The sequence below is a fragment of the Solea solea genome, chromosome 18 (genome assembly GCF_958295425.1).
Source record: "Solea solea chromosome 18, fSolSol10.1, whole genome shotgun sequence".
In the NCBI taxonomy this organism is placed as follows: domain Eukaryota; kingdom Metazoa; phylum Chordata; class Actinopteri; order Pleuronectiformes; family Soleidae; genus Solea; species Solea solea.
In genome coordinates, this window is record NC_081151.1 from 13325486 (window position 1) to 13352872 (window position 27387).

Sequence of the window (27387 nt, forward strand, 5' to 3'; positions counted from 1 at the left end):
GTACAATAACACCACGAATACATGAGCACAACATTTCTAGCGTAGGTTAACTTAAGCTAACGTGACGACAGTCTTTTGCCTTAGTGTAACACGTGACCACTCAGTAGCGCGATCATGTGACATAACAGCTGTATATGTCACGTGACAACACCTGTCATGTGACTCGGGCTCTCACTATTCCGCCGTCATTCAGCAGGAGAATGGCGTGGAGAGCAGTGTTCCCCGCGGCACTTGTGTTTTTAACTCTGTCTCTGAGTGCATGTGTGTCGCCTCTCCCATACGTTCTGGACGATAAAGCGGGACTGGGGAGGGTTTTTGACGGAATTGGAGGCTTGAGCGGCGGCGGGGTGAGTTAAGATGCTGCGGCTGTTTAATCTACTTCCGGGTTTGATGAAGGTCCACATTGTAACTGTCCCCCATAGAAAGTTAGAAGTTATTTCTAACTTTTTAGAAATAGTTGTAGAAGTAGTTATGTCACATTTAATGTGCATGTGTTTGTGTGTACACATAATGTTTGTGCTTCTAATCCAGACAAACATTTACTAACAATGTGAATTGAACTAGTCATTGTTGTTTTGGACAATGACTGTTGGGCCAGTGGCTCTTTATGTAAACCCAGTTGGGAGTGTTGATACTCATAACTTTCTTTTTCATAACACAGAGAGATATTGTACCTCAGACCTCCTGATTGTGACAGGTTTTCAAAGATTTTTGCTATCAATGTGCAGGTAACAGTGACTTGATAGACCAGTGCATTGATTGTATAGAAAATGTGGACATTGTCTTCTGGTTTTCTGGAGGAGGCTATGGTGGCAGGATGAGGTCAAAGGTTAACATAGTTGGACATCATGGTTGCAGAGGTTGTTGGGTAACTGCAGATGTTGAATGCTTTGCCTCGAGCATAGTGTTAACCAAACTTTCTGTTAGGGACACACAATATTACCAGCACACACACGCATGCATATGTAATGTTAACAAGTAATCAGGCGCAGTGTGCATTTCAGACACCATTAATTAATTGTGTCTTTCTTTTTAAACACGGAACTACACATAGAACTATGTCGTTTCAAAGAGACTCAGGCCTATAAACTCAGACCTATCAAGTGCCAACCAAGTAATCTTACAATAAAGGCCAACATGGATGACTGCCATCCTGTATGCAACAAGAACATACAGTGGCCCTGAAGTGCAAATTACCAACACAAATGGGAAAACACTAACATCAACGAAAATACAACAACATTAACATGAAACACACGCCCCCAAAAGCGCATAAATACAACAACATTAACCTAAACACAACGACATTAACTGCAATGGAAAGGTACATGCTGTCGGACAAGGATCGTCACTGATTGGACTTTTAACCTGAAGTAAAGCGCCGGTTTCAGTGAAATTAGCTGAGATTGGCACAGTACACGCGGTGGTCCCGTCGTCCGGCTTCTTAAAATAAAACCTTCCGCCCAACAATCCCTCACCTCTCTCCATCTTCAGCTTCTATCTCTGTCTCTCCTATCTGACTAACTGTAGGCAAGTGACTGTTTCGTGTGGATAATTTATGATAATTTAAACTTGCGTTAACTGCATTACATCTGCACGGCTGTATGAATAGCAACAATTAGCACGTTAACTTTGACAGCTTGTTTCATATCGGCATCTGTATCAGTCATTGGCTCAGATATCGGCAAAAAGTCCAATATTGTGTGTCCCTACTTTCTTTATGTAGAGCCAGTTTTTGACGATGGAAAACTATCATGACCCAAATCACTATATCAATCATGACGAAAGCAAATTTATGCACATAATGTAGCGACTAATTTACAGCCATATCTGTAATAATAATTTTGAATTGGATCTAATGAATCAAATGAACATTAGTTAATATTTAAAGTAACACACCACAGTTTACAAGAAGGGATGGCGGAGCAGTGTTTTACTGGACCAACTTGATAGACGTGTTGTGGGTTCAGAAATGGCCCTATGCAAACCCTGGTTGATAATGTAGTAAGTTGAAGCATTGGATATGTCAATAAAGCTTCACTACATAGAATCACTCCGCAAATGTTGGCTGCCCTGCTCTTCAAATTTACACTGAGCCTAATAATATTAATAATAATCACCTGGTGTGAATGTGCAGCTGTGTGCAGTGACTTCATGAATCACAAGATATGGATTGATTAGTTGCAGAACAGGTCAGGTGGCTAAAACCATGTAAAAACAGCTTGTGATTGCATGCCGGTGTGCACACCTCATTTCACTGTCATGTATCAAAAGATAAGATTATTCATAAATGATTAATCTATCGTTTATATCCTCGATTAGTTGTTTGGTCCATAAAAGGTTGAGAAATGTGCTTCGGTGATGAGGCTTGTTTGTCCGCAAAACAAGACTCATCACACATTTCTAAATGGAGAAAGGGAACCAGAAAATATTCAGATTTAAGAAGCTTAAAATAAGAACATTCAAATCAATTAATCAATTATCAAAATATTAGGGATGTGCATCTCTAGCAAAAATGCTATTCGACCATTATATGTTATTATTCGTCGATTATATAAACTTGTGCAGGGTTCACAGTGTGTTAAGCTAACAGGAGATTTAATTAAGAAATCTCACTTAAAACACATATGCAGTACACTGATTACACGCTTGCTTACGCTGTCTCTTTGTGATAATAGTTTTAAGGCTGCATCCAACTAATATTTCCATCATTTATTAATATGTCGATTTTTTTTTTTTTTGATAAATCGATTGTAGTTGTTTGGTTCATAGTACAGTTTGGCCCCATGCCTGTTATCATTTCAAGCCCTTGCAGCCTCTCATCACAGTTCATTAGGGTCCAGAGCCTGAGAGTTGATATCGGAGTGCTATTAGAACTGGCACAACATCGTCATCACGGCTCTTCATGAAGGTAATGTGTCATCTCTGACTCCCTCCAGGCAACGTCTCGGTTACTGGTGAACTATGCAGAGCCGTACCGTAGCCAGATACTGGACTACCTGTTCAAGGTGAGGCCTGATAATGTGATTATGTGTCAGTCATTGCTCCTACAGCTCAGTGGAAGCTACATGGAGACTCACTGCTCCGTCTTTCTTACTGCTTTCAGCCAAATTTCGGCGCCTCTTTGCACATACTGAAGGTGGAGATTGGAGGAGATGCTCAAACTACTGGTGAGTGACATATGCTAAACTTATTAATCTTTCTACCTTTAACTTCAAAGACACTCACTCAGCAGAGTTTCAACCAAGTACGTATTTCCAGGATTCACTTACTTGCTTGACATTAAATTAAATTAAATTAAATTAAATTACACAGATTTTTGTATTTGTTTATTTATTTCAAACCAAGTTTTAATGTTTAAATGTACTCTTTGTACTGAAAAGCAATACAAGCGGGGGACATTTTTGAGAATGTACGTGTATGTGTTTGCCCAGAAATGACTTGAGTTTGTGCAACTGTAAAATAGATCTAATAAGGATTCAGGTTTATTGTTTAAAAACCAAATGTATTTTCAATATCAAATAATTTAGAAACGTGTACATTTGTGGGGTATGTTTTGCCAGGCGGAACACAATTTGTTTTGGTTTGGTTTCTGGCGGTGTCATTTCCGCGCTGCGCAATTGAAGTGCTTCGTTTTACGTCACGCCTGACAGTCGATGACGGAAGCAAAGAGGAAACCACATCATCAGCGGAGCTTCAGTGGAGAGACGGCTGCGGACCGTGTTAGTATGGCTGAAAACGCCAACAAGCGGCCACAAAAAGTTTCAGAAGTGGACTCTACGGTCAAAAAGAAGCCTAAGCGCACACCAGAAGGAATAAAATCTAAAAAACAAAGCGACCGGGAGCGCGGACAAACGCGGGTAACACTTGGTGTAGCTTTTCCCCGTTGGAGAGCACTGAAAGCGGAGTCGGGACTCAGGGCGGACACAGATTTTGCCTTATTGCTCATGGACAGGTTGGTGATCTAATTTGTTAAACATTCAAAGTAGGACGCCTTGCTTTGCATTGACGCTTCCTACGTATTGTATTAATATACCATGTTGTCATTCCTTTACTCCTATAGCTGTGCTAATGTTCCCGTTGTTGGAATAGCTTTTTCTTATTTTATCTCTTGTATCATATTGTATCCTGGCTGTCTTAATAATGAGTTAGGAAGGCTAAGTCAGCATATCAATCTGCAGTGTTTACATTATTATTATTGTTAATAATATTATTGTTATTATTATTATTATTATTATTATTATTATAATTATAGGTTGCCAATGCAGATGTAGATTTTCAAACTATAGTGCTCCCGTTTTCGTTGTCATTGTTATTATTCTTAGTTGAGAAAGCGGAGTCTGCATTTACAACTATGTAGTTACTGTTTTCTTTCTTATTGAGAATGCTAAATAAGTATTTCCAACTCTATGTCCCTGTTTTCATTACTGTTATACTTGTTGTTGCATACTTTCTTTGGGAAGATGCAATGAAGCAACATTTACTGAGAGCACAGTGGTAATGCAAAAATCAGACATTTGAATCAGGCTGGAGAGCAACAGGTAAAAGATCATTTTGGTTTGACTCTTTGGAGAGGAAACTTCTAAATGAAGATGGTGACTACCAATGTGCAAGTGTGACTCAATGTACAGTATGTGACATTACTAAATTCAATTCAATTGAAATGATGTGAGAAAAGAGTTGAGAGACACTTTGTTTTCAGTTCATTCATGTCGTTTGGCAGAGTCTGTACTTATCAAGTATCAAGGGACAAAGTTTAAATCAGGCTTGATGAGTCTCTGATGAAGAAAGTCAGGGTTCTTCTACCTAACCATAATGCTAAACCAGTCTCTTAATTATTTAGCTTCCTTCCTTTTTTCTTACAGTTATGAAAAGTACTCGAAGGCATCCACCTCAATGACAGCTGAGGGTAACCTACAGTCTCATTTTCTCCTGTCACAGTCCAGCAATGGCAGTGAATATCACAGGTAGTGTGTGTGTGTGTGCGTGTGTTGTAATAGCATCATTGTATGGTATGACTTAGTATCTTTTTTTTGTTCTTTCAATCTGTCTGTGTGAGTGTGGCAGGTCCCCAGAGGAGAGGTGTGTTTTGCAGATTAAGCATTTTTGAGCACTAAACAAGGCACATTTTATTTGACATTAAATGCTCATTACTCAATGTTTATTCTTAGACATGAAGGCGGTAACGACTTCTTGGGTTTGTACTGAGCCAGAGCAAAAGATCATTATCAATATCTTGCTTAATATCAGCTATGAGTTAAGTCAGAATGATAAATTATAGTTTTTAAATCTGTTATACTACCTTTTATAGTAGCAGATATCCAATCGCTATTGTTTGTTCTTTAGTTTAGTATTATTGTCCAGAATGTGCAACCTCTATAATCCGAATACATCACTAGATAGTTTTCCTTTTTTCATCACAATGTTTGTTTTCATTTTAGTATTACCATTGATTGGGAAGACGAGGAAGAAGGAGTTTATGGGGAATCAATTTCTGATAAAGAGGTGCTATCGAACTCAGAGGAAGACACGGAGAGCTCTGATGAAGAAGACAGTGTTTTCCGCTCTTGTGCACGGTACGTTTTGTCTGCAGACTTCATGACTGAATATTTAGCTGATGTGGACAATGAAGATGAGCTATTTGAATTTGATTTGATCAGTTTGATTTTATAGCATTTAAAAAAACAAAACGCAGAGCTCATCTCACATTCAAAGTCAAAGGATGTTGGATGCTGTGAATCTCTGTCCACAGCATGATACTACCTGCTGACAAGCTGACCATTTCAATCAGGTGTGTTGGAGCAAGGCAACATCTAAAACATGCTGGGCAGGTGGACCAAGATTGAGAAACACTGATTGGCAACGACCATAGGAAAACCCTTGAGGGTCAACCTCTAGTTTTAGCTGATGCTTTCTGTTGCCTTGTTTTGAATGTTGGTTAATCTAAGTGTATAACTTTTGTAATTTCTGCCCATGACTCACTTTTATGTTTTCAACTCAGATCTGACAGTGCCACAAAGACACCTCTCCCAGCTGCAGGCATGGAGGAGTCGGGGTGTGATCTTGGAGAGAGTGAGGAACTCCCAATGACTGACATCACATCAGGCCCAGATTACCAGCTTGTCTTATGTGAAGATGACATTGTTGGTGAAAAAGCCTCCATAGCATATGAGAAAAACCTCCGACAACTTGCAGGCTTTCTCAGATTCCCGCTGGAAAAGTGTGAATACAGTGACCCTCTCCTGGGAGTTGAATGTGACGCTGTTCAACCCTTTGACATAGTCATGGAGTCACGGGGAACTGCATCAACCATTGAATGGGTAAGAAAGCTTTTATGTAACAACACTGCACTGAAGTTTCATTGTTTTCCAGGTCTCCTAATACCTAATTATACCATGTACATATGACACATTCTGCCCACTTTATTTGATGTTAGTTAGAAAAAAGCCCTTGTGTTGGTGGTTGTCGTCTTTTGAGATCGGGCACAGCCCATGCCCCGTCGACCAAGTACAGATACTGTTCTCAGTCAAAACGCAAGTCTGACCTCGAACTTAACCGTTCCGTACTGTACCGTACCATACTGTACCAAACTGAGTTTTATCCCACTTCGCATTTGCCGTCACTATCTCCGTTGGCGTCATCTTCCTCTTGTGTTTGGAGTTTTTTTCCTAAAAAAATCCTGGGGATAGCAATGTAGCCATCAGAACCTATTGTGATGAGTGGGAGCAGTAAAAACGAAAGCATATTGTGACTTATCCAAACCAAAAACATTGTGTTGTTGAGTTGTGATGTAATTATGAAATGTACATAGAAGTGGTAAAGACAGAAAATCTGAGAAACACTTGAACAACAACAGGGGCTTCTACAACAAGTTGCTGTGGCACCAGAAGCCAAAAAAGTCAAACAAATGGTTAGTCACTTTGCTTGTGTCCTCACAGCAACACATTTATATTATTAAAATATCACTGGCCATTTCTCAATATCCATACTTGTGCGTACTTGAGCGTACTTGCGTACTCCCGTACTTGTGAAAACGTCATCAGCCTCAGTCCAAGTGCTGTTCCAATTCTCAAGTGAGCGAACAGCGAGGACGGTTCTCAAACCCGGAAATGTTCTCGCTCCGCCCATTTTTACCAAGTATGCATCGGAGGTGACTTAAGCGTACTTGCGATGGCCATGTATCCCAGAATACATTTCGGCGGAGCGGAGCAGCAGATAATAGAAATATAAATCTGAAATAAATATTTTTCTGTGTCCCGGAACAAAGTTTTAACATCATTTGAGGCGAGAAATGAGTCATTTAGAATTCAAACATGTGGTTTGTGTATGAAGATATGACGTATTTATAGTTTGGCAGCGACGTTTGTCGGAGGTGATCAGCTCCGCCTCTGCGGTCGCTCGGCGCTCACTGTGCCCGGCACAGAGCAGCGTTACCTCGGCCTGTCCTGATGAAATGATCCGCTGGCTCAGACGTCGCTGTCATTAGATGCTCGGTGTGATCCATAGATTTGTTGTTGACGTGTTATTTTGTTTTTAATGGAAACGTTTTGACCTGAAAGTTTGAAGGTTTGTATATTGTTAATGTTTTATTTATTTTAACTTTGAATTTTAGATTTATATTAAAGTCGAGATTTATATTTAAATATAATATGTAAATATTAGATATGTATAGTATAGTATGTAGAGTAGTATATATATATATATATATATATATATATATATATATATATATATATACTACTCTACAATGCTGTAATATATCTATTTTCCACATTGTATTATTTGTATTGTATATTTTAATAGAAATAAATTAATAAATGAAGTTAAATATTTAAAATGTAAAAATAATAACAACATATATATGCATTTATTAAAAGTATTTCATATGTTCATTTATCAACACTGTAGGTGGCGGTAATGAGGCTGCAGCACTTGGCGCCAGCCACCATTCAAACAGCAGAACATTACATACATACTTGCATACTTGAGTATTGAGAAACAACCACATACTTGTGTACTCCCGTACTTGGCAAGTATATACTCCCAGCGTACTTCTCAAGTATATACTTCCCAAGTACGCAAGTACATACTTGCTTACTTGAGTATTGAGAAACGGCCACTGTCTCATTTTTCTGATCAGCAATAAAAATGCCAAGCCTTTTTTCAGTGCCCTCTGCTGGATGATATGGTAATTACTTCAGATGTATGATGTGCTCCTATGCCTGGTGCATTACATCATGCTTTTATTCACACATGGTTCCAGCTAAAATAGAGAAAATATCTGTTGATATTAATATTGGCATTCTACCATCAGTGTGACATTAAACTGACACCTTTTTTTACAGTCCTTTTCTTCTTGGCTAAATCTGAATACATGAAAAACAAAACTAATATATATTTTTCAAACAATTTTAGCCACTGTTTGTGGATAAAGTGGGGGCTACAGATATTGGAAAAACCTATTTATGTTATACTTATATCAGGTGAGAGGAAGATTTTAAACTTTTTGGATAAGTAGTCGCAGCCCTATCAGTGTGATGGTGGAGTTATGTATGCATAGTTTCTCTTCATGTTTGTTCTTTTCATGCACAGATATGTTCCCGAGGACACAGCCTTTGGAAGTGGAACTCTCAGCCTGTTTTCAAGTTTGGCATGCAGTCAGGGGACTTCATGCTGGCCACCAATATCCTCCTCTCTGGAAATGATTATGACAAAATAGCACTTCTGTTCCAGTACATGAGCATGAACATAGTGGCTAAGTCCTCTTTCGCTGCGGTGCAACATTCATACTGTGTTAACACCATCAAGGAGTTCTGGCAGGAGACGAGGTCAGCATTTATAAACCACCTACATGCAAAGAAACACATTTTATCTGTTGTTACTGAACTGGAGTGGTTAGTTTTCCTGACTTGTTGTTGTGACGTTTGCTTTATAAACCATCGTCTCACCAGATACAAAAAAGTCTACAACAAGCAGTTGCAAAAGTATCAGTACATCATCAAGAACCACAAAACCTGCACTGTCATACCTGACCTACAGAGAGCCATCGTTAGGAAACATTTGGGGTCAGGGAAGACCGTGCCGAGGATGAGGAGTTCCTCCAACCCTGATGATCCAGAGAGTCTTGGCCTCATCCCACCAATGTAGTCACTAACATCACAGGAGCTGCTCCAGAGGCAGGCCCCCAGAGGAGAGGTAAATAATAAGAATGACTGTTAGTGAATGTCATATGACAGGCTACATTCATTCCAAACTGTTATGTAGTCATCTATGAATTGCATTTTCAAAAAAAAAAAGGATCTGCATCCAAGTGAGTGTTTTTAGCTCAGTAATTAATCTAAAAATATATATCCCATGACCATTCATGTCCACTGGGTAAGTTGGTGTAAAAAGGAATCTGATTCTCTCCTCTGCAGTTGTTCGAAAAGACAAGGGTGAAAAGTATGAACATGGATTTCTGTCACAAGACTGACGACAAGGTGAAACTGAAAGTAAGTGTTGACGGAGTTTTCAGTCACAATCTTTTTTCTTTGTCGTTTTGATGTTTTCTGTTTACACATCGTTCAAAGAAATGAATTCATCCATACGAAATCACTGAAACAACTCCTAATGCTGTACATACAGTATGTATAGCAGGCCTGTATGTGGCACTGTAGTGCTGCCGCAGAAGACGATCATAACGTGCGCTGTGTACAAACGTTTGCAAATAAATCTTTATTAGAATAAGTATACATTACAATATATACAATCACAGAAAGAGAGAGAGAATGAAGAAAGTCAGGGTGACTCAGGAAAGAAAATAAAAGTTATCATAAAATGATAAAAAACAAACAATCTCCAAACACAACGAATGCAAGTGAGAGGTGGGATTATGACAATCATTTTCCCAAAAGTAGTGTTATTGTTGAATGCATTAAAAAAATAAAATAAATATTTTGAGGTTTTTCCACTCGGAAACCTTTTTTCAAAAATCCAAAGTGCTGTTTCCATGTGGATAAAATGCCCAAACGTTAAAAAAGGTGAGGAAACTCAAACTTGTTCTTGTATGGACAGCCCCTCCTTTTTTAAACTTCTCTTATTTTGGCTTGTTAAAACCCTGTGGGGCAGAACAAAAGCAAAGCAGCGTGGATGTATCCTCAGTTACACATTACTCGTGCTAATTGTTCTCTTGTCTCTTTTTTTTCTAGCTGTCCTGAAGAAAGAGCAGCATGGAAGGACTTGAACTACCTGAACTTATTGCTTATCAATAAGCTTTTTGTAAATATGTATAAAGGTATTTGTACAGTTTTGTGTTTGCATTTGTAAAGTAATATATTAAAAGATGTGATGATGTACTTTTGAAAAAGCTATTGATGTTTTTTTTTCTTTTGTTATGTATAAACAAATCATATCAACTCTCCGCTTCTGTTGGCATCTCCCAGCACCTTTGTGGTGGTGCCTTTGGCCTTGAACTTGTACATGCTCCTTGCAGCAGTACGGTCAGGTGGATTCCTGAAGGAGAGGATGACAAACACTCCTCTCACACACTGGGGAAGAAACTTCAGACAAAATAAAGAAATGAATGTGTTGAGGGGAAAAAAGAGAACAACTCTTACTTCATGATGCTGTTGCACCTGTGACTCTTCTTTCTGTCTGACTTCCTTCTTTGGCTTTGGACTGGTGAGCTTCTCAAGCCTTAAACAAAGAAGAAACAAAGAATGTGCACGTTAGGTTTGGCAGAGATAAGAAAATGAAAATAAGTAGGCTAATAATTTATTTATTTATTTCGGTCATGACATTTAGATCACTCATCACACAGCAGTGCAGTTCACACAATATACATAACCGAAAGGGAAAGCGGGAGAAGCAAAGCTTATCTAGTCCCGCCCCCATTATCATCATACATTTCATTTCATCTTTCTTTTTTTTTTTTTGTTTTATGACATTTTGACAAAGAAAACATGTTTCAGCATCAGGTAGCACTCAGAGATATAGTCTAGCTCCAGACAGTCAAATCAGACTCCATGTGTGTCTGTACATGTGTCCATGATATTCCGTCGCGCGTGACATTCTCGACTTGTTGCCTGGCATATTCAACTTCCCAAAAGTCACAAAATAATCCAATCAATAGAGGTCAATGCATCATTTTTTTTCTTTAGTCATACATCTCATCTGTAGGATTCGCCTCGCTTTGCTTCTCCATTCTTTTCACGAGCTCGAGGGTTGTGGAGACGTCGGAGCGCAGCCCAACCATGACTCTCTTTGTTATTGCGCTTTCCACCTTCATATCGATCAATTCCTTGGTCATCTCACTGCCGATCTTTCTCAGTTCCCGGTATTGTAGGAACATTCCCCATCCCAGGGAGAGCATTCCGATCATCATGAATGTGAATATGTACACATCCTCGACATCCTCTACATCCAGTGCAGCAAGGCACACGACTTTCCACTTATCCCATCCGTCCCGAATGTAGCCAGCCATGAAGGTCCCATCTGGGCAACTAGGTTCACCAGAACCTGTTCTTCTTGTTGAGAACACTCTGTCGATCGCATTCAATGACCAGCTTAGCAGTTCCATCTTGGATCAATTGATTCTCCGTAGTGACTTGTTTCACAGTGGCAGCTAAATACTTCTCATGTGTTGACATTTGTCTCAGTGTCAGCTGTTGTTTGGGTACATTCGCTTTTTTTTTTGTTTGGTTACATTTGCTTCCCCTGCCGTTTCCCACAGTGTCTACAGATTTCTGTCCCTGACCTTTGTCATACTTTCCTCCTGGGTCATTCTGTATTGTTTAATAGTCATATCTACATACTTCTTTTTAAATACACTCAGTTTTGCTGATTTTTTCATCTCCTCATCCAGATTATTCCAGTGTCTGACCCCCGTGACCGATACAGTAAAGGATTTTAATGTAGTTCTTACCCTTCTCTGCCTAAACCTCATGTTCCCTCTTACTTTTTTTTTTTTTCAAGAAGTTTTATTTTCATTATGAAACATAATGAAATTTTTGCAGAGACTCCCGGCTTGAGGTACACAATAAAATAGCAGAAATAACGAACGAAGGACTTGACATTTAAATAGACATAACGAAAGGCATTTAAATAAGACACAACAAGAGACTTAACACTTAACACTTAATGAGACACAATAAAATGTAAGACCCTTAGATTGTTTCCCTCCCCTCTGTTCAGGAATAATGTCTGTAGATTGTGAGGGAGGTTTTTGTTGGCAGCCCTGTACATCATCTGTACTGTGCGGTATTTTATTAAGTCATAGAATTTAAGTATTTTTGATTTAATAAATAATTGATTTGTATGTTCTCTGTAACTGGCATAATGTAGGATTCTCAAGGCTCTTTTTTGGAGTATAAACAGGGGATAGGTAGAGGTTTTGTAAGTGTGTCCCCAGACCTCTGCTCAGTATTGCAGGTGTGGAGAGACTAGTGTGCAGTACAACAAGTATAGTGCCTTCTGGTTTAATAGTTTTTGTGGGGTTTCATTTAGTAATCCAAGTACAAATAATGTTAGTGGAGCACTTCATGTGTTCTAATTATTTCCTGTTTACCTTCAGTCAATTTGTTCTGTAAGAAAAATACATTCAAAAGGCACACTCCACCATCCTCTCTCCTAATAAAGATCTGTTATAATTTATGTTATCTTTAGTACAATTAGTCCCCATTTTACCCCTTTATACTGTAATACAATGAAGTCGGGTTGTCACTTTTAACTATATGCTCAGATTCTCAGCAGGTGACGTAATCATTTGCAGAACATTTGCAGTTATCAGTTCATCCCATTCATATACAGAATGATCAGACCCAGTGTCATGTTTTTCTAGTATATAGACAGTGTTTTTAATTTTCTTATGAGATATTCTGTTTAATCATTTGTAGATGGAACTGAGCCGTCCCACATGCACTATGAGAACGACGAGAACTACTTCCGGGGCTACGAGTGGTGGCTCATGAAAGAAGCCAAGAAGAGGAACCCAAACATTACACTCATCGGTAAGAAATTGGTACTTCTGTAAGGAGGTCAGACAAACCGCTCATTTGTAATAAGTGATGAATCAAATGGCAATATAATGCTACTAAACAGCTTAATGTATTGCCAAATATTGCTTCAGAAGGTAATGACCCTCTTAATTTCATATTCATTGTCATTTATCCTTTTTTATTGATGGTGAACAGTTGCTTGACTCACACAACATCCATAATAGTCAACACTGCTGGCCAAATGCTCCTACCCATGTTTTACTTTGAAAGCTCTGAGGCTTTGTTAAAGGTTTGCACAATTCTCTGCTATTATGGCGGGAGAACTGATGGCTTCATCATCAGTGCGAGAATAAGGCCTGGTGTGTGTGTTAACACCAGCTTCATGTCCCCACACCACCAATATGATTATGACTTAATTTTTGTCAAGTTTTATCTCTTGACAGATAATGTCCCATGTTTTTCTTTAGTCTATTTTCACTATAATGTCCTCGCTGGTAGACTATCATTATCAACATTTTTCCTGGAAACTGCATGCGTCACATGTAAAAATTAGGCGAGACGCCAGAGTTAAAAAATAGGCATGCATCTCACACGTGCAGTGTGAACACTCTCATTTCTTAACATGGGTGCTGAAATAAAAACGCAGCCCCAACACACATGCATCTAGTGTGAACCATCTAAGGGACGGTTCGCATGCAGTGTACACTATTTTCAATGAAGACACAAAAACAAGAGTGATGCCCCTGCGACACAAATCCATTGCCATGTGATTGTTTTTTGAGGCACATATTTTGATACTTGGGCCAAAGTAGTAGGTCAAACTAGTCTTTATCCACTCTGATATAAGCGTTGGACGTCCCTCATCAAGACAAAGTTCCTGAATCAGTTGGTTGAAGGATAGGTTGCTCCAGACATGGTAACTTTGTCTGTACAGTAGCATTGTATTGGCCATTTTCTTTGTTATGATGTTCTGTTGTCCTTAGGACAATGTTTTTATTAATTCAGTGGGGCTGAAGTCATGTCAGCAGCTCCCAAGTGTTGCTACTCAGTAACAATGGATGTGACAGAGGTATAACCCTAAATGCAACGTAAATGTTTATAGTGGCGGCTTTTCTCCAGGTACTTTGTTACTGATAGTACCAGTTTCTCATTTTTCATCCCTGGCTCATGTGGTCTTACTGTGCATTTAGGCAGATAGGTCGAGGCAGATGTCCATTCACTCTGAGCCTGGTTCTGTCAGGAGAGGTTTTTTTTCTCTCCACTGTTGTCTATTATGTTCCAATTGGGTTCCTCTATAGTAATTGTAAGGTCTTGATCTTTGTGCCTTGAGATACTACATGTTTAAAAATAATAAAATAATGCCATTGAATGATACAGTACGTTGTTGTTAGTCAAAGCAGTCGTTGACTTGTTTGGTGTGTCTCTTCCTGTAGGATTACCCTGGGCATTTCCTGGTTGGGTTGGCCATGGTAAGAACTGGCCCTATGACTTCCCAGACGTTACTGCAACTTACGTGGTGAACTGGATCCTTGGTGCCAAGCAGTACCATGATCTGGACATTCAATATGTTGGGGTGTGTAGTCAGTTATTTGTCATCTCATTCTTATTCTCCTGTTTGCTGTGATGTGAAATTGCTGTTTTTCCTCAATGGACTTTGGTGCAGGGGGGTGGGTGGTTTACATGTATGAAAAAAGAAAATGAACCAAACTAAAAATAAATTATAGTAAACTAACAAAGGGGGGAGAGAAAGGGAAAGAAGCAGACGAGGTAGAGACAGAAGAGAGAGACTAGGAGCAGATATATAACAGTTGCATTAAGTTATAGGTTTAGACAGAACAGTTCTGAATCAGTTATGACATGTTTATAGTACTACAATGTAATTTATACAAGCCGTAGCATATATTAAACATGTATCACACTGATATTTAATTTAATTTAATTCATAGCATAATAGGTGGAACTGGAAGCCATGGTGATGTCATCTAAAGTGACAATGTGGTCAGAAAGTTTAAGTTTAGTTTAGGGCCGAGTACAATGACCTCAGTTTTGAGGGTTTAAAAGTAGACATTCACAGGTCAACCAGGACTTAATGTCTTTGAGAAATTCCTGGAGTTGAACAACCTGATTTGTTTCATTCTGTCTCATCAAATAATATAGCTGTGTGTTATCTGCATAACAATGGAAGTGCGTGTTCTCATGCTCTCTAATATTGTTCCCTAAAGTAAGCATGCATAGGGTAAAAGGTATAGGTCCAAGCACTGAGCCCTGTGGAACTCCATAATTAACTTTTGTGTGCAAAAGGCATTATTATTTATGTAAACAAACTGGAATATCTCTGATGAGTACGAGTATTCGAGCCCCAGTTGGAACAAGGGCCTTTCTGCATGGAGTTTGCATGTTCTCCCTGTGTGTGTGTGTGGGTTTTCTCCGGGTTCTCCGGCTTCCTCCCACAGTCCAAAAACATGCAATATGGGGATTAGGTAAATTGTAATTCGCTAAACAGCTGGATCAAGGGTTGCTTTTTTGAGAAGGGGTTTAATAACTTAAACTTTAAAGGCTTGGGGTACTAATAAGGATAGATCAACCTTGTTTAATATGGAGCTGTTAATAAAAGGAAAAACAACTTTAAACAGTTTGGTGGGGATGGGATCTAACTGACGGTGGTTAGGTTTGGATGATGACACTAATGATGTTAACTCAGGGAGATATATAGGAGAGAAACTGTGTAACTGTACATCTGGTGCTTAGAAAGCTCTTTAATTTATACCACTTCATCTTTTTAGATTTGGAATGAGCGAAGCTACGACAACAAGTACATCAAGGTAATCCTGACCTCTTGTGATGTCCTCCTGTCATTGACTAAAAATGTGTATACCCATAAAGCAAATGTGTATGTAAATAGTGCATTATGGGTAAACGTAGTGATGAAGGAGAGAAAAACAGCCACAGACGTTTTAGCTGGTTTCCTCTGAGGGCATGTCTTTGTTGTCAAGGTGCTCCGGAACATTCTGGATAAAGTTGGTCTAACTGGTGTTGGCATCATCGCTGCTGATGGTGATTGGAACATCGCTAAATCTATGAATGGCGACTCGGCCCTGAATAATTCTATTGAGGTTATTGGGTGAGTACAGCTGGCTTGAAGTCACTTTCAGAGGTGGCATGAAATACTGTACATGTTGCTTGAAAATGTTCATTGATACAAAATGATAATATCAAAAGAGCCAGTTTCCAATAATCCTAATGAATATAAGAGGACGCTATGATCATGAATCCCCTTTGACATTCTTGATGACTCATCATGCCGTTGGGGAAGTGTTGCATCCAACTGTAAGAATCTTTCAATGGCCCGCCCCAACTCGAAGAACCATCAACTCCTGTGTTTCTCCAATCTCTCTCTCCTCAGCAGCTCCTCTGCATCAGACATATGGTCTCTCTTTGGAGATTTCCTCCTCATCGTTATCCTCTTCGTCAGAAATATTATTCTGAGCTTTCTGTTTGCGTAACTCCAGAGACATAGAGCTCTGGTAGCTGAAGTCAAGCAGGAGACAAACCATAAATCAGGGTTATGCTAACATGATGCTTACCCCTCCAGTGTCAACAATGCTATCGTAAGTGGACTCCAGAGTCGGTTGATTGCCACAAAGTCAGATTGCGTCCAGTTGTTCCCCTCCACGCTCTTTCTTTCTTTAAACTTTCAGTGACTCTCGGTAAAATGAAGGGAAGATGTCCGGATACAGCAGGTCCGGAATAATGTCCTCTCCACCTCCTCTACACTCTGTCCACTCATGGGATGCTTTGAACAATCACAGAGCAGTTCAGAGAGAGTGCTCTTACTGGCTGTGCCTAAAATGCAGCTGGAAATAAACACAATAAAGCATGTGTCAGTATCGGCAGAGTTTCAGCGATGGAGAGTTCTTCTCTGGTCACCCGTCACTAATGAAACTACTTTGACTGTCGGCTGATGAGAGGAGCTCATGACAGAGAGGTGTCATCCCAAAATGTGAGCTGTGGATGAATTGCTACAATAAGTGCAGATTTAAAATTCTCACTGCTTATTTGAACCAATGATACATTAAGCATGACATAAAGACATGTTTGTCTCTGTGTGCTGTGAGGTTGGAGTTGCTAATCCAGAGATTTCTTCCTCTGGAACTGTCTAGTTAGATGTCTGTGGCTGTTTTTCCTTCTGTCGGACAAAAGGAATGAAAAGTTCAGTTGTTCCCTGTCATACACCCATACAGTATGCATGGCTTAGTATTTTCCTTATAAAGCATGGCATTTTCACCTTCAACAACTGCAAACTGTGCACTATATTGCTGCCTTCATGTAAATGACGACATGCCACTGTTTTTGGCATTTATAGATTCATTTTTGCCTCATAAATATGTTTTATATTGTGAACTTTATAACACTTGCGCTCCAAATGGTGCAAACATGAACAAATCAATGAGAGAGAAAGACAATAAAACATGTTTATAAAAGGGGAGGAGTCTGGGACAATAATTAGACAAGAGGGACTTTGACTTCTTCTCCCCTGCTTTCTTACTTTGGTTCATGTGCTCCCTCTGCTGGTATACAACTTAATTACACATCATTTTAGGCCTGCAGAAATGACATGCCAGTGAAATAGAAATTCAGAGACCTCACAACAACAATTATAATGCTCAAGAGAAAAGATATCACAGTTAGATAACCAAATCTAAAAAAAAGGCATAATTTTGTTCAGATGTTCAAGGTCCAGTGTGTAACATTTAGGAGGGTTTATTGGCAGAAATTAGACATACTCATATTTCTGTTTGTGAAAGTGTGTAATTGCTTTGAAATGGAAATAAGCAATATGTATTTTCAGCCAGTGTTACTCTTTAACAAAGTCTGCCATCTAGTGATGTCCTGTTTGTTGTAATCTGCAGTCTCACCATTAGATTCAGTTTTATTTGTATAGCACTGATTCATAACATACATTATCTCAAGGCATCTTTCATGGTAAGGTTACAACTATTAAAGGTACACACTGGACTAGGGCTGCTACGATTAATCGATTTTTTGTATATATATATAATTTAAACAAGTTCTCAGAAATATCAGCTTCTTAGATGTGAATTTTCTTAAAAAATGTTAAGGTTTGAAAAACACTGGCCAACATTTTTCAACTTTTTCTGACATTAATCTCAGAAACAATCAACAGATGAATCGATTATGAATATAATCATTGACCCGAATGAAACTTAATCTGACGGTACTGCAATGATCTTTCATACATTTACCAAATTTGTTGAAATCCGCTGAGTTTTGACAGAGATATGATTTTCTTTTTACAGTGGGTAGATTCTTGCCTAAATATAATGGGAACATACTTGGGGATCGCATTGGCGGACATAAATATTGAAGTAAACTTTTCATGTGTGGACACAAACTCAACCCCCACTGACTGTTCTACATGAATGCAGCAAATAATGCAAAGCGACACATGGCGACTCTGGGTTGCCATTGTAGCTCTGAATTCATGTTCTTCTCTGAACTCCCTGTGACTGTGACTCACTGGCTGACGGTACCAGCTGCTGCGGTACACGCTGGACAAGAATGGACTGGAGAGGGTCAGGATCATAGCCAGTGACAACCTGTGGCAGCCCATTGCCCATTCTCTGCTGTTAGACCCTGAGCTGAGCCAAGCTGTAGATGTGATAGGGTAGGATCCTCCTCTCGAGTGTGATGTCTGCATGTCCAACCTGTCACACCTCACACCAGCCTGTTGTTTTGTCTTCATGTTTCTTTTTGCCCTGCCTTAACAAGAATCAAATGCCTTTTCTTCAGCTTTTACCAGTACTCGGCCAGAATCCATAGTACCATGGTTTTATGAATTTAAATGTGCATTAATACAGTTTTGTTGCTCACATTAGAACCCATAATCAATCCTGATGTTTGATGTGAACATTAAGTGAAGCTCCTGACCTGTACCTGTATTAGTTTGCTGCTGCTGCTGCTGCTGCGGTAATATGACTATGAATAAGCAGGTGTGCCCGTGCATGTTAGTGTGTGTTTTTCTTTTTTAGTTTATATACCTTTTTTTTTTTTAATTTTACATACATCAGTACTGATGTTAACCTTTAGTTTAGTAAATTTTTGCACAGTATACAAAACAAAACATTACAGTGCACATTTAAAGCCAGAACGATATGAAAAAATAAGTGGTGGTGAAGTTATAAAGTTTAAGAAGCATACAATAATAGAAGTGAAAGTAATAACAGAAATATCAATTAAATGCTGTGAAACTGTAAAAGAGAGTCTTCAATATCCTGTATGAAAGAATAACATGTTTACATTATAATAAACAGAAACAGAACAGAAAAAGAGATCATAATGTTTAAAACAGACAAAGAGCTGTTTTTAAAAAACAAATAAAATAAAAAAAATCTTCTAACATTTTAGCTTTTTGTGAAATGTAATTCTATAATTTTTTATAGAAATTTTTTGTGTGTAGTGTTTTGTAGTGTATGTATTATTATTATTTATTTAAAAATAAAATGGTATAAAACTGGTCAGGAATATTGCTTTCATTGGAAAGTAATTTTCAAAAAAACACGCATGTTAATATCAGAATCTGACGTCTCTGAAATAATGCACTACATAGAAAAGTCTGTAAAACCGAAAGATAGCAGTAAATATTATGTTTAAGATATCAAAGACTAATGCTGGCAGCCATGTTTTCACTGTCAGTACCATGTACAAGCACACTTAACAAAAAGTGTCCCTTTAACTGTTCGTGCATTTTCATAAAACAACATAACAGTATTTTTTACAGTGTGGATGTTCTACTTAAACCCTGCTTTCTTTATGTGGCAGTTGAAACAGCACTTTGATGTGGTTGCTTAGGAGCAAATTAAAGTTGAATTTCCAACATTTTTAACAAAGTCGTGTGTTTCTGTTGTACAATAATAATGTGTTGTACTGTATGTGTAATGTGCAGGGCCCATTACCCAGGCACGACCACTGTGAAGGATGCCCTCACCACTCAGAAGAGGCTCTGGTCGTCAGAGGACTACAGCACCTTCAACAACGAGGTTGGAGGAGGCTGCTGGGCTCGAATCCTCAACCAGAACTATATCAATGGTCACATGACTGCGTGAGTTCACACATAAGAAACTCCTTCTGGCAAAATGAGCAGGGATTTTTTAAAGCCGCCGTGCATAACTTTTGGTGTGATCAGATCTGACTGAGGGGGTGTTTTTGTGTATACAGCTGCAGTGCGGGGGTGGGCGGGGACAAGAAGTGTATATGCCTTAGGTACTTTGAGCAGTAGAATTCACTTCTGAAAGTGAATGCTTGTGTGGATTTTAAGTCTAGATCCGTCACTGCTCATTTGAAATGTAATATTATTTTGAACATGGGGCGAGCTGTTCGAAATGCACCCTACTTAAGTAGTACCCTGCACCCAAGGTTTCCTACCTTTATCATATGGCAATGTCAGATGCAAGTGCAGCAGGGTCAACATAGATGCCAGTCTACAGTATGAGGGAGACTTGTCTCTTTCCTTTCTCTTCAGAAAGCACACCCAGCTTTGGTGGAGAGACACAGTGTGCACCCACTACCTCATAATAATCTAATGGCAGCTCTCTGTAAGGGACATATGTGTACTCTGAGCGTATGTTCTCGTCCTTGTCCCAGTAATATTGTAAATAAAAAGAGAACTAGACTAGATTTCAATCTATTCGACAAACAAATAATATCAGAAATGAAGTTTGAAGCCCTGATGATGTAACATAATGATATTTTAGCTGTTTTCAGTGAAGAGTGTTTACTCTATCATACCCTACTGAAAGCTGTGTGTTATGAATAGTCTAATGCTACCAGCATTGTTAATAGGGTAATGACGTTAGTAGTGTGTTAACGGGGTGGGATCTGGGTTGTTACGGGTCATTATAAAGACGTTTTAACTTGTTTGGATGAAGCCATATTTCAGTTATACTCCTCATATTCATAATCTTGCTTTTTCTAGCACAACATTGCTGTTGCGAATCACTTCACTGGGCTTTTATTTTATTTTATTCTAAATTTACGGACTAACGTTTTATTTTTGCACTTTTGATGTTTATGTGACAATAATATGTGAATGGATGGACAGAATGTGTGTTTTGTCTGTGTGTTATGTTGTTGTGTGTGTGCTACTGTCTAGTTGCTTACAGTGACTCTTCTTTCAGCACCATCTCCTGGAACCTGGTGGCCAGCTACTACCAGGAGCTGCCGTTTGGCAGAGATGGGTTGATGACGGCCGAGGAGCCGTGGAGTGGCAACTATGTGGTGGAGTCTCCTATCTGGATCACAGGTCAGAGAAAGACCAGATTGATCAGGGGTTGACCTGTTTCCATCTAATTTTATTAAGCATGGATCCTATTCTCCATCTCTTATCAACCTTCTGCAGTTAAATGATCCAACTTTGCATAAAAATCAGTAAGACACGTCATTATCTATGTTGGTAGTATGTCATAGTTACTAACACAATTAGGGCTGCAACTAATTATTATTTTCATAATCGATCCATTCGTCAACTATTTATGTCATTTGGTCCTTAAAAGTGTCAGAAAACGTCAAAACTTATTATTATTTTACGTAATCTATAATTATTACCATTTGTGTTGTTGATTTTGCCATCACAGTTATTATAACCCTATTATAAGATATTGTTTGCAGGGAAAATTATGAATGAGGACAGGTACATATGGAGCAGACAAATCTATTGATTTTACAGCTGTTAGTTACCTATTTTATTTATACTATTTTTATTGTTCTAGTTCTTAGTACCACTTTTTTGAATTCTTAAGTTCCCTACCAGTCCAGAACTAGTATAGGAGCACTGTGATGGGAGAGAGTGTGGGTGTTTCTGTAATGATGTGAATTTCTCTTTCCTGATTAATGGCATGTATATAAACTTAAGAGCAACATGTATAACTTATTTTTCTTCAAATAAAAAGCAAAAAAAATAATAATGATATAAATAATGAATATGATGACGTTCTCAAATGTCAAGATGATTCTGTTTTCATGATTTCTTTGTTATATGCAGAAAAGAACCCAGAACATGTTTGCTCTAACTTTTGTTCATTAATTTAGTAATCAATTAATAATCAAATTTAGTAATCAATAATCGGTTTATTGTTGCAGCCCTAACCACAATGATTCTTTACAACACTGAGTTAGCTATTCATGGAAAAAATAACATGACTCGTGCATTTAACCAGCCTTAGACACGGACGCTTGCTCTCAGTGAAAACATGGCTGCCAGTGGGGACACAGGTAAAAACTGGTTTGAGCCACTTAACAAACAAAATGTCCACCTGTTTGATTCTATGATATCTTTAAAAATATGTTTGGTCTTTTACCTCAATATGAGAGAGTATAGGTACAGATATGAATCCATGAACCTAGAGCTGTTTAAGGGTGATTAAGTTGGATATTGAACAGTTATGCACCTTGTGTGACTGATTGTTATGTGCCTTTGATATAATGTTAATGAATGATTTTCAAGTCAAGTGTTCTGCTGTGTTTCTCTTGAAGCTCACACCACACAGTTCACCCAGCCAGGATGGACCTACCTACAGACTGTTGGACACCTGGAACAGGGAGGAAGTTATGTTGCCCTGACTGATGGGAAAGGAAACCTCACTGTTGTCATAGAAACAATGGCAAGTCCACATCCTTCTACTTTTCGACATATGATGTTTTGTTACTCAAAAGGGAAATATCAAAAATAAGGGGGGGACCATTTACCATCGAAGTTGAAGTCGTTCATTGTGTCACTTTAATTGTGTGTGTTCATCATTTTGAGAAAATAGTCAAAATCATGGAATGAATGTGTCAAAGCCCTATACTGTACATTCAATTCACAACTTTAATCATGTTAAAAATAAATCTGGTATTCCTGTGAAATGGAGAATACAGAGACGATGTTTCCATTACTAGACAAAGACGGTAAAGCTGCTCTTGTGATATGTAACTAGTTGTTTCCTTTACAGACTCATGATCATTCAGTGTGCATCAGACCTCCTCTCCCTGCGTTTAACGTGACTGCCCAGAATGCAACTTTCCAGCTAAAGGGATCCTTTGTAAGTTCCTCTGTGATTTTCATCAAACTGCCGAAACTTAGCGAGCGATTCTTTCAACTCATTCAAAATTATTTCCTTTTTTTTATCCCAGGCGTCCATCAAGGAACTCCAAGTGTGGCGGTCACAGTTTAATTTCAAGACAAAAAAGCCGTCCTTCTTTGAGAAGCTAACTCCTCTGAAGGTAAAGCCATGGTTTGCAGTCATGAAGAAAGCAGGAAATGTTTGCACTGAGCTGAGACTGACAGCAGCTCTGATGTGACTGTCTTGCAGCTGTTAAATGGCTCCTTCACCTTAAATCTGGCTGAAGATGAAGTGTACACACTCACTACAGTGACAACGGGACAGAGAGGCAGTTACCCAGAACCACCTGCTTCCGCTCGCTTCCCCAAAGTCTACAAGGATGACTTTAATGTCCGTAAGTATCCTGACACACCTGAGCGTCGTTCTCCACGTGCCTCTGATAGGTGTCATGTAAGTTATTAAAATACTCACATTTCTTTTTGAGAGGAAATCTGTCTGAAACCTTCATGTCAGATGACCTGAGGCAGTTTCCTTTTTAGGTGTTTTTGTAGCATAGATCATAGTTGTTGATGCTGTAGTAGCTTTATCTTTAACCTTTATGCAGAGTAGTAAGGAGTGCCCTCTCTCTTTCTGAGCTGCCCTGTGATTGGTGAAAGCCTTCCGTCACGGGCCAGGTGCAAACAAGTTTGAATCCCTCTCAGACCGTTGGATTGATGCGATGCTGAAAGGTTATTATTGAATTATTGACTAAATTGTGTTGCAACCTGCACTTTTAAAGGTCAGAGTTCGTATGGAGAAGAAATAGAAATAAGAAATAGTAAATAAACACATTTTAAAGACATTTTCAGGATTTAGGTGATACGGTTTAGGACATTTCCACAATTATACAGAGATACTCATAAATGTTGCAGAACATTCCTTCTTCTTCTTCTTCTTCTTCTTCATTATTTGTATCAACTTCCTGTAGGAGCCCCTCCCTTCTCTGAAGCTCCGAACTTTGCTGACCAGGCAGGAGTGTTCGAGTACTTCATCAACCTGACTGACTCGGGACCTCACGTCTTCACGCTACGACAGGTTGTGACTCAAAGACCTGTCACGTGGGCAGCAGATGCTGACCAGACTGTCAGCGTGATAGGAGACTATCAGTGGTGAGAGGATTTACACATGTGTCCGCTTGACTGTGTAAAATGCCTAGTTTACACATCTGTGTGTGTGTGCGCGCGTGTGTTGTGGTGTTGTGTTACAGGCAGAACCTCACAGTGACGTGTGATGTCTTCATGGAGAAGAATCAGACGGGTGGTGTTTTCATCGCCGCCAGGGTGAATAAAGGAGGCCAGTCAGTCCGCGGTGCCACTGGAGTCTTTTTCTGGTTGTTTGCAAATGGCAACTACAAAGTTACCAATGATATTGGTCAGTGGTGGTCACCCTTTTAATGTAGCATCAGTAGTTGACACATCAATTGCATAAAGGATAAAAAGAAGTCTTTTAATATGTTTTCAATCTTCCTCCCCATCAGTGATAATCTGTGTCCTCTAATCTGTGTTTTTAACAGGTGGTCAGACTGTGCTGGCAGAGGGGCAGTCTGGTGCCCGAGCATATGTTTGGTACACCTTATCACTCACTGTGCAAGTAAGTGGAGCTTTTACATCCTTGTCATTTGGGAAATGAAAGTGTATGGGTTACAATTTGCAACCAGCGAAATACACAGGCCTGTACTTCATGAGGAGTTCATGAGCATTCAGATTTAGGATTAACATCCATCCTGTGCGACATAATCACAAGAGCTCAACATTAAGTTCAGGCGCCTTATTTATAAAAAATGTGCGCAACATTTATGTAAAAAAGTTGGTGTATGTACGAAACGGGCAGCCCATGGCTTGTAAACGGAGGGTTACCTCATCTTCTACCTCTTTATTCTTCCCATGAGGGTCAGGGGGCAACAACAACCATCCGCTCTGACACATATGTTCAATTTAGAGCAGGGGTGTCAAACATACGGCCCGGGGGCCAGAACCGGCCCGCCAGAGGGTCCAATCCGGCCCACAGGATGAATTTGTCAAAATATGATTACAATCTAAACGTAATGTCAAATGCAATATTTTTCACTTCCAGATACCTGTGACTAAATGTTTATGCCTTTATAGATGATGTGTAAATAGTAAATTTAGGCATGATATTGTTGAAATTGCACTTAGATTTCTCAAGAAATGTCATGTTTTGTAAAAATATCCCTCATTAAATGTAAAACAAAGGAAAAAAAACAAAGGAGTTCTTGTTGGTCATAGGTTATTATGCTATTATTTTACTATTTTTACTGGTCCGGCCCACTTAAGATCAAATTGTGCTGTATGTGGCCCCTGAACAAAAATGAGTTTGACACCCCTGATTTAGAGTGTCCAATTTGCCTTATTAAGTCTAAAACACAGAAAGTGCTGACACACAGACAGTAAATATTCTGATTTGTAAATCCATGTGCACACATGTCCCACACCATTTTCCCTTTAGGAATCACGGTGAGATGTGATTTGGCACAGCTTTTGTGAGCATCAAGTATAGTTGCCTTTAAATAGAAGAAGAGGAAATTCACGGTGACATTTCCATACAACGCAGTCAGGTGTGGACAGCTTTAGGATTATTCCCAGAATTATAGTTATATAGTTATAGAAATGTAGAGTTTAGAACGTTCTAGTTTTTCAGAATTCATGAATTGTCTACCACTTTATCCTCCGCACGAGGCCGCTGGAGCAACCTTCTTGCTGCGAGGCAACATTGCTAGCCACATGCTCTACAGTGTGGCCCATTTTGAGATTTGGACAGTCAGTACAGACCACAGTTTGTCAATTCTATTTTAGAATGATACAGTTAAGGACATTTTCAGAATTATAGGGTCAAACATTCTTGGAAATAAAGCACATTCCCAGAATTCTACAATAAGGACATGCACATTTGTACAGTCAGCATATTTACATTCTAAGTATCCACGACTCATTGTAATCCCAGGTGTATTTAACACTGTCCCGTTATGATCAGATTACTCTGGACGGTTGTTAATATCAGGTCTGAATGGTGCTAGATGGCGAAACACACAACTCGATCACCATTTATCTTCAGATGGATTAGGATTAGCTGTTTGCTGTTGCTTGTTTCTAAGCAAACAGCTGTTTATAATAATGTGTCCCATGCATGTGACTGCATGCTCTGTAACCTGTCACTGTGTGTGTGTGACTCCTCTGTCCTGCAGGGTCAGTATGCGTCCGGCCAGCTTAACGGATTCCCACTGTGGAAGAACGCTGTGGTTCTGACTCCAAAGAACGGCTGGGCCGCTATCGGAGCACACTCTTTTGAACTGGCTCAGTTTGACAACTTTGCGGTGGTGGCAAATGAAGGATTTTAAAACCTGAAGACACTTCTTTTATATTATTTGTTCAGAAAACGAGACGAGAAACTCTCTTTTCGTCCTGAGAGTCATCAATTAATGAAGGGTAAAAAAAAGAGAGGGAGAATAAAATCCTGTGTTATAATAGGAGTGTGGAAAGATTGCAGAAGCTCTCAGGATGTGAAAAGAATTCCAACAGTTATTACAACAGTTATGATATAAAGTGTCTTATAAGGCTTTTGGAGACTATGCTTTAAATGTGATGGATTACACCTTTCTAATCAATGTATTACCTTGAATCAGTGCCTTTAATTAATGTGGTACCTGGGGATAATTGTATGTTTTAAGGAACATGGATTTGAAGGCTGCACATTTTAATGTAACACATCGCACCCTGGAAATGTCTTGATTTTGCACTGATTGTCATTTTTAAGGAAATTCGAAATAACTGTTTTTTTCACTCTTAATGTTTTTACGGTTTTAAGCGTGTGTGTCATAAGAGAAGAAGTGTGCGTGACTACAATGAACAAACAGAAGTATATATATGTGTGTAATGTGTGTCGTTCCAGCAGTGAATAAAAACTCTTAAAACTACTGGAATTTTGTGACTACAGTGTTAATATTTGCATATGTTTCAATAAATAATAAATAGATCTGTAATGTTAGCACAGGTAATAATGATAATAAGGAGAATAACACCAGGTCATGAATTTGTGAAAATACACAAGGAAATGTAAATAAATGCTTGTGTTCATATGGTGCTGTAAATATTTATTATTATTTTTTTTTTTGATGAATGCATTTGTTTTAATCTTTTGGGTAAAGTGAGTCAATTTTTGCAGAACTTATAAAAAATATTAACCTTTGTTCTTGTTATAAATCTAAAATTGTTTGACAGTCACATTGTTCAAGATCAGTA

At 38.9% G+C, this 27387-nt stretch overlaps 2 protein-coding genes across 2 annotated transcripts; both read left to right on the forward strand.

The window, feature by feature from the left end:
- The first annotated feature begins 163 nt into the window (after positions 1–163).
- On the forward strand, positions 164–27062 carry galcb (galactosylceramidase b). Its single transcript, XM_058615190.1, has 17 exons — positions 164–347; positions 2940–3008; positions 3107–3170; positions 12873–12986; positions 14408–14547; positions 15758–15796; positions 15968–16095; positions 19939–20094; positions 21170–21294; positions 22524–22651; positions 22982–23071; positions 23163–23252; positions 23342–23486; positions 24060–24240; positions 24339–24502; positions 24645–24721; positions 26334–27062. Exons 1-17 carry the CDS (start codon positions 201–203, stop codon positions 26484–26486), a joined length of 2010 nt encoding a protein of 669 aa, XP_058471173.1. The 5' UTR covers positions 164–200; the 3' UTR covers positions 26487–27062.
- LOC131444650 (uncharacterized) lies at positions 3967–10349 on the forward strand. The gene is made up of 7 exons (XM_058615194.1): positions 3967–4967; positions 5442–5576; positions 6002–6320; positions 8593–8828; positions 8952–9195; positions 9417–9491; positions 10188–10349. The coding sequence occupies exons 1-5, from the start codon at positions 4816–4818 to the stop codon at positions 9145–9147; spliced, it is 1038 nt and encodes a 345-aa protein (XP_058471177.1). The 5' UTR covers positions 3967–4815; the 3' UTR covers positions 9148–9195; positions 9417–9491; positions 10188–10349.
- Positions 27063–27387: the final 325 nt, after the last annotated feature.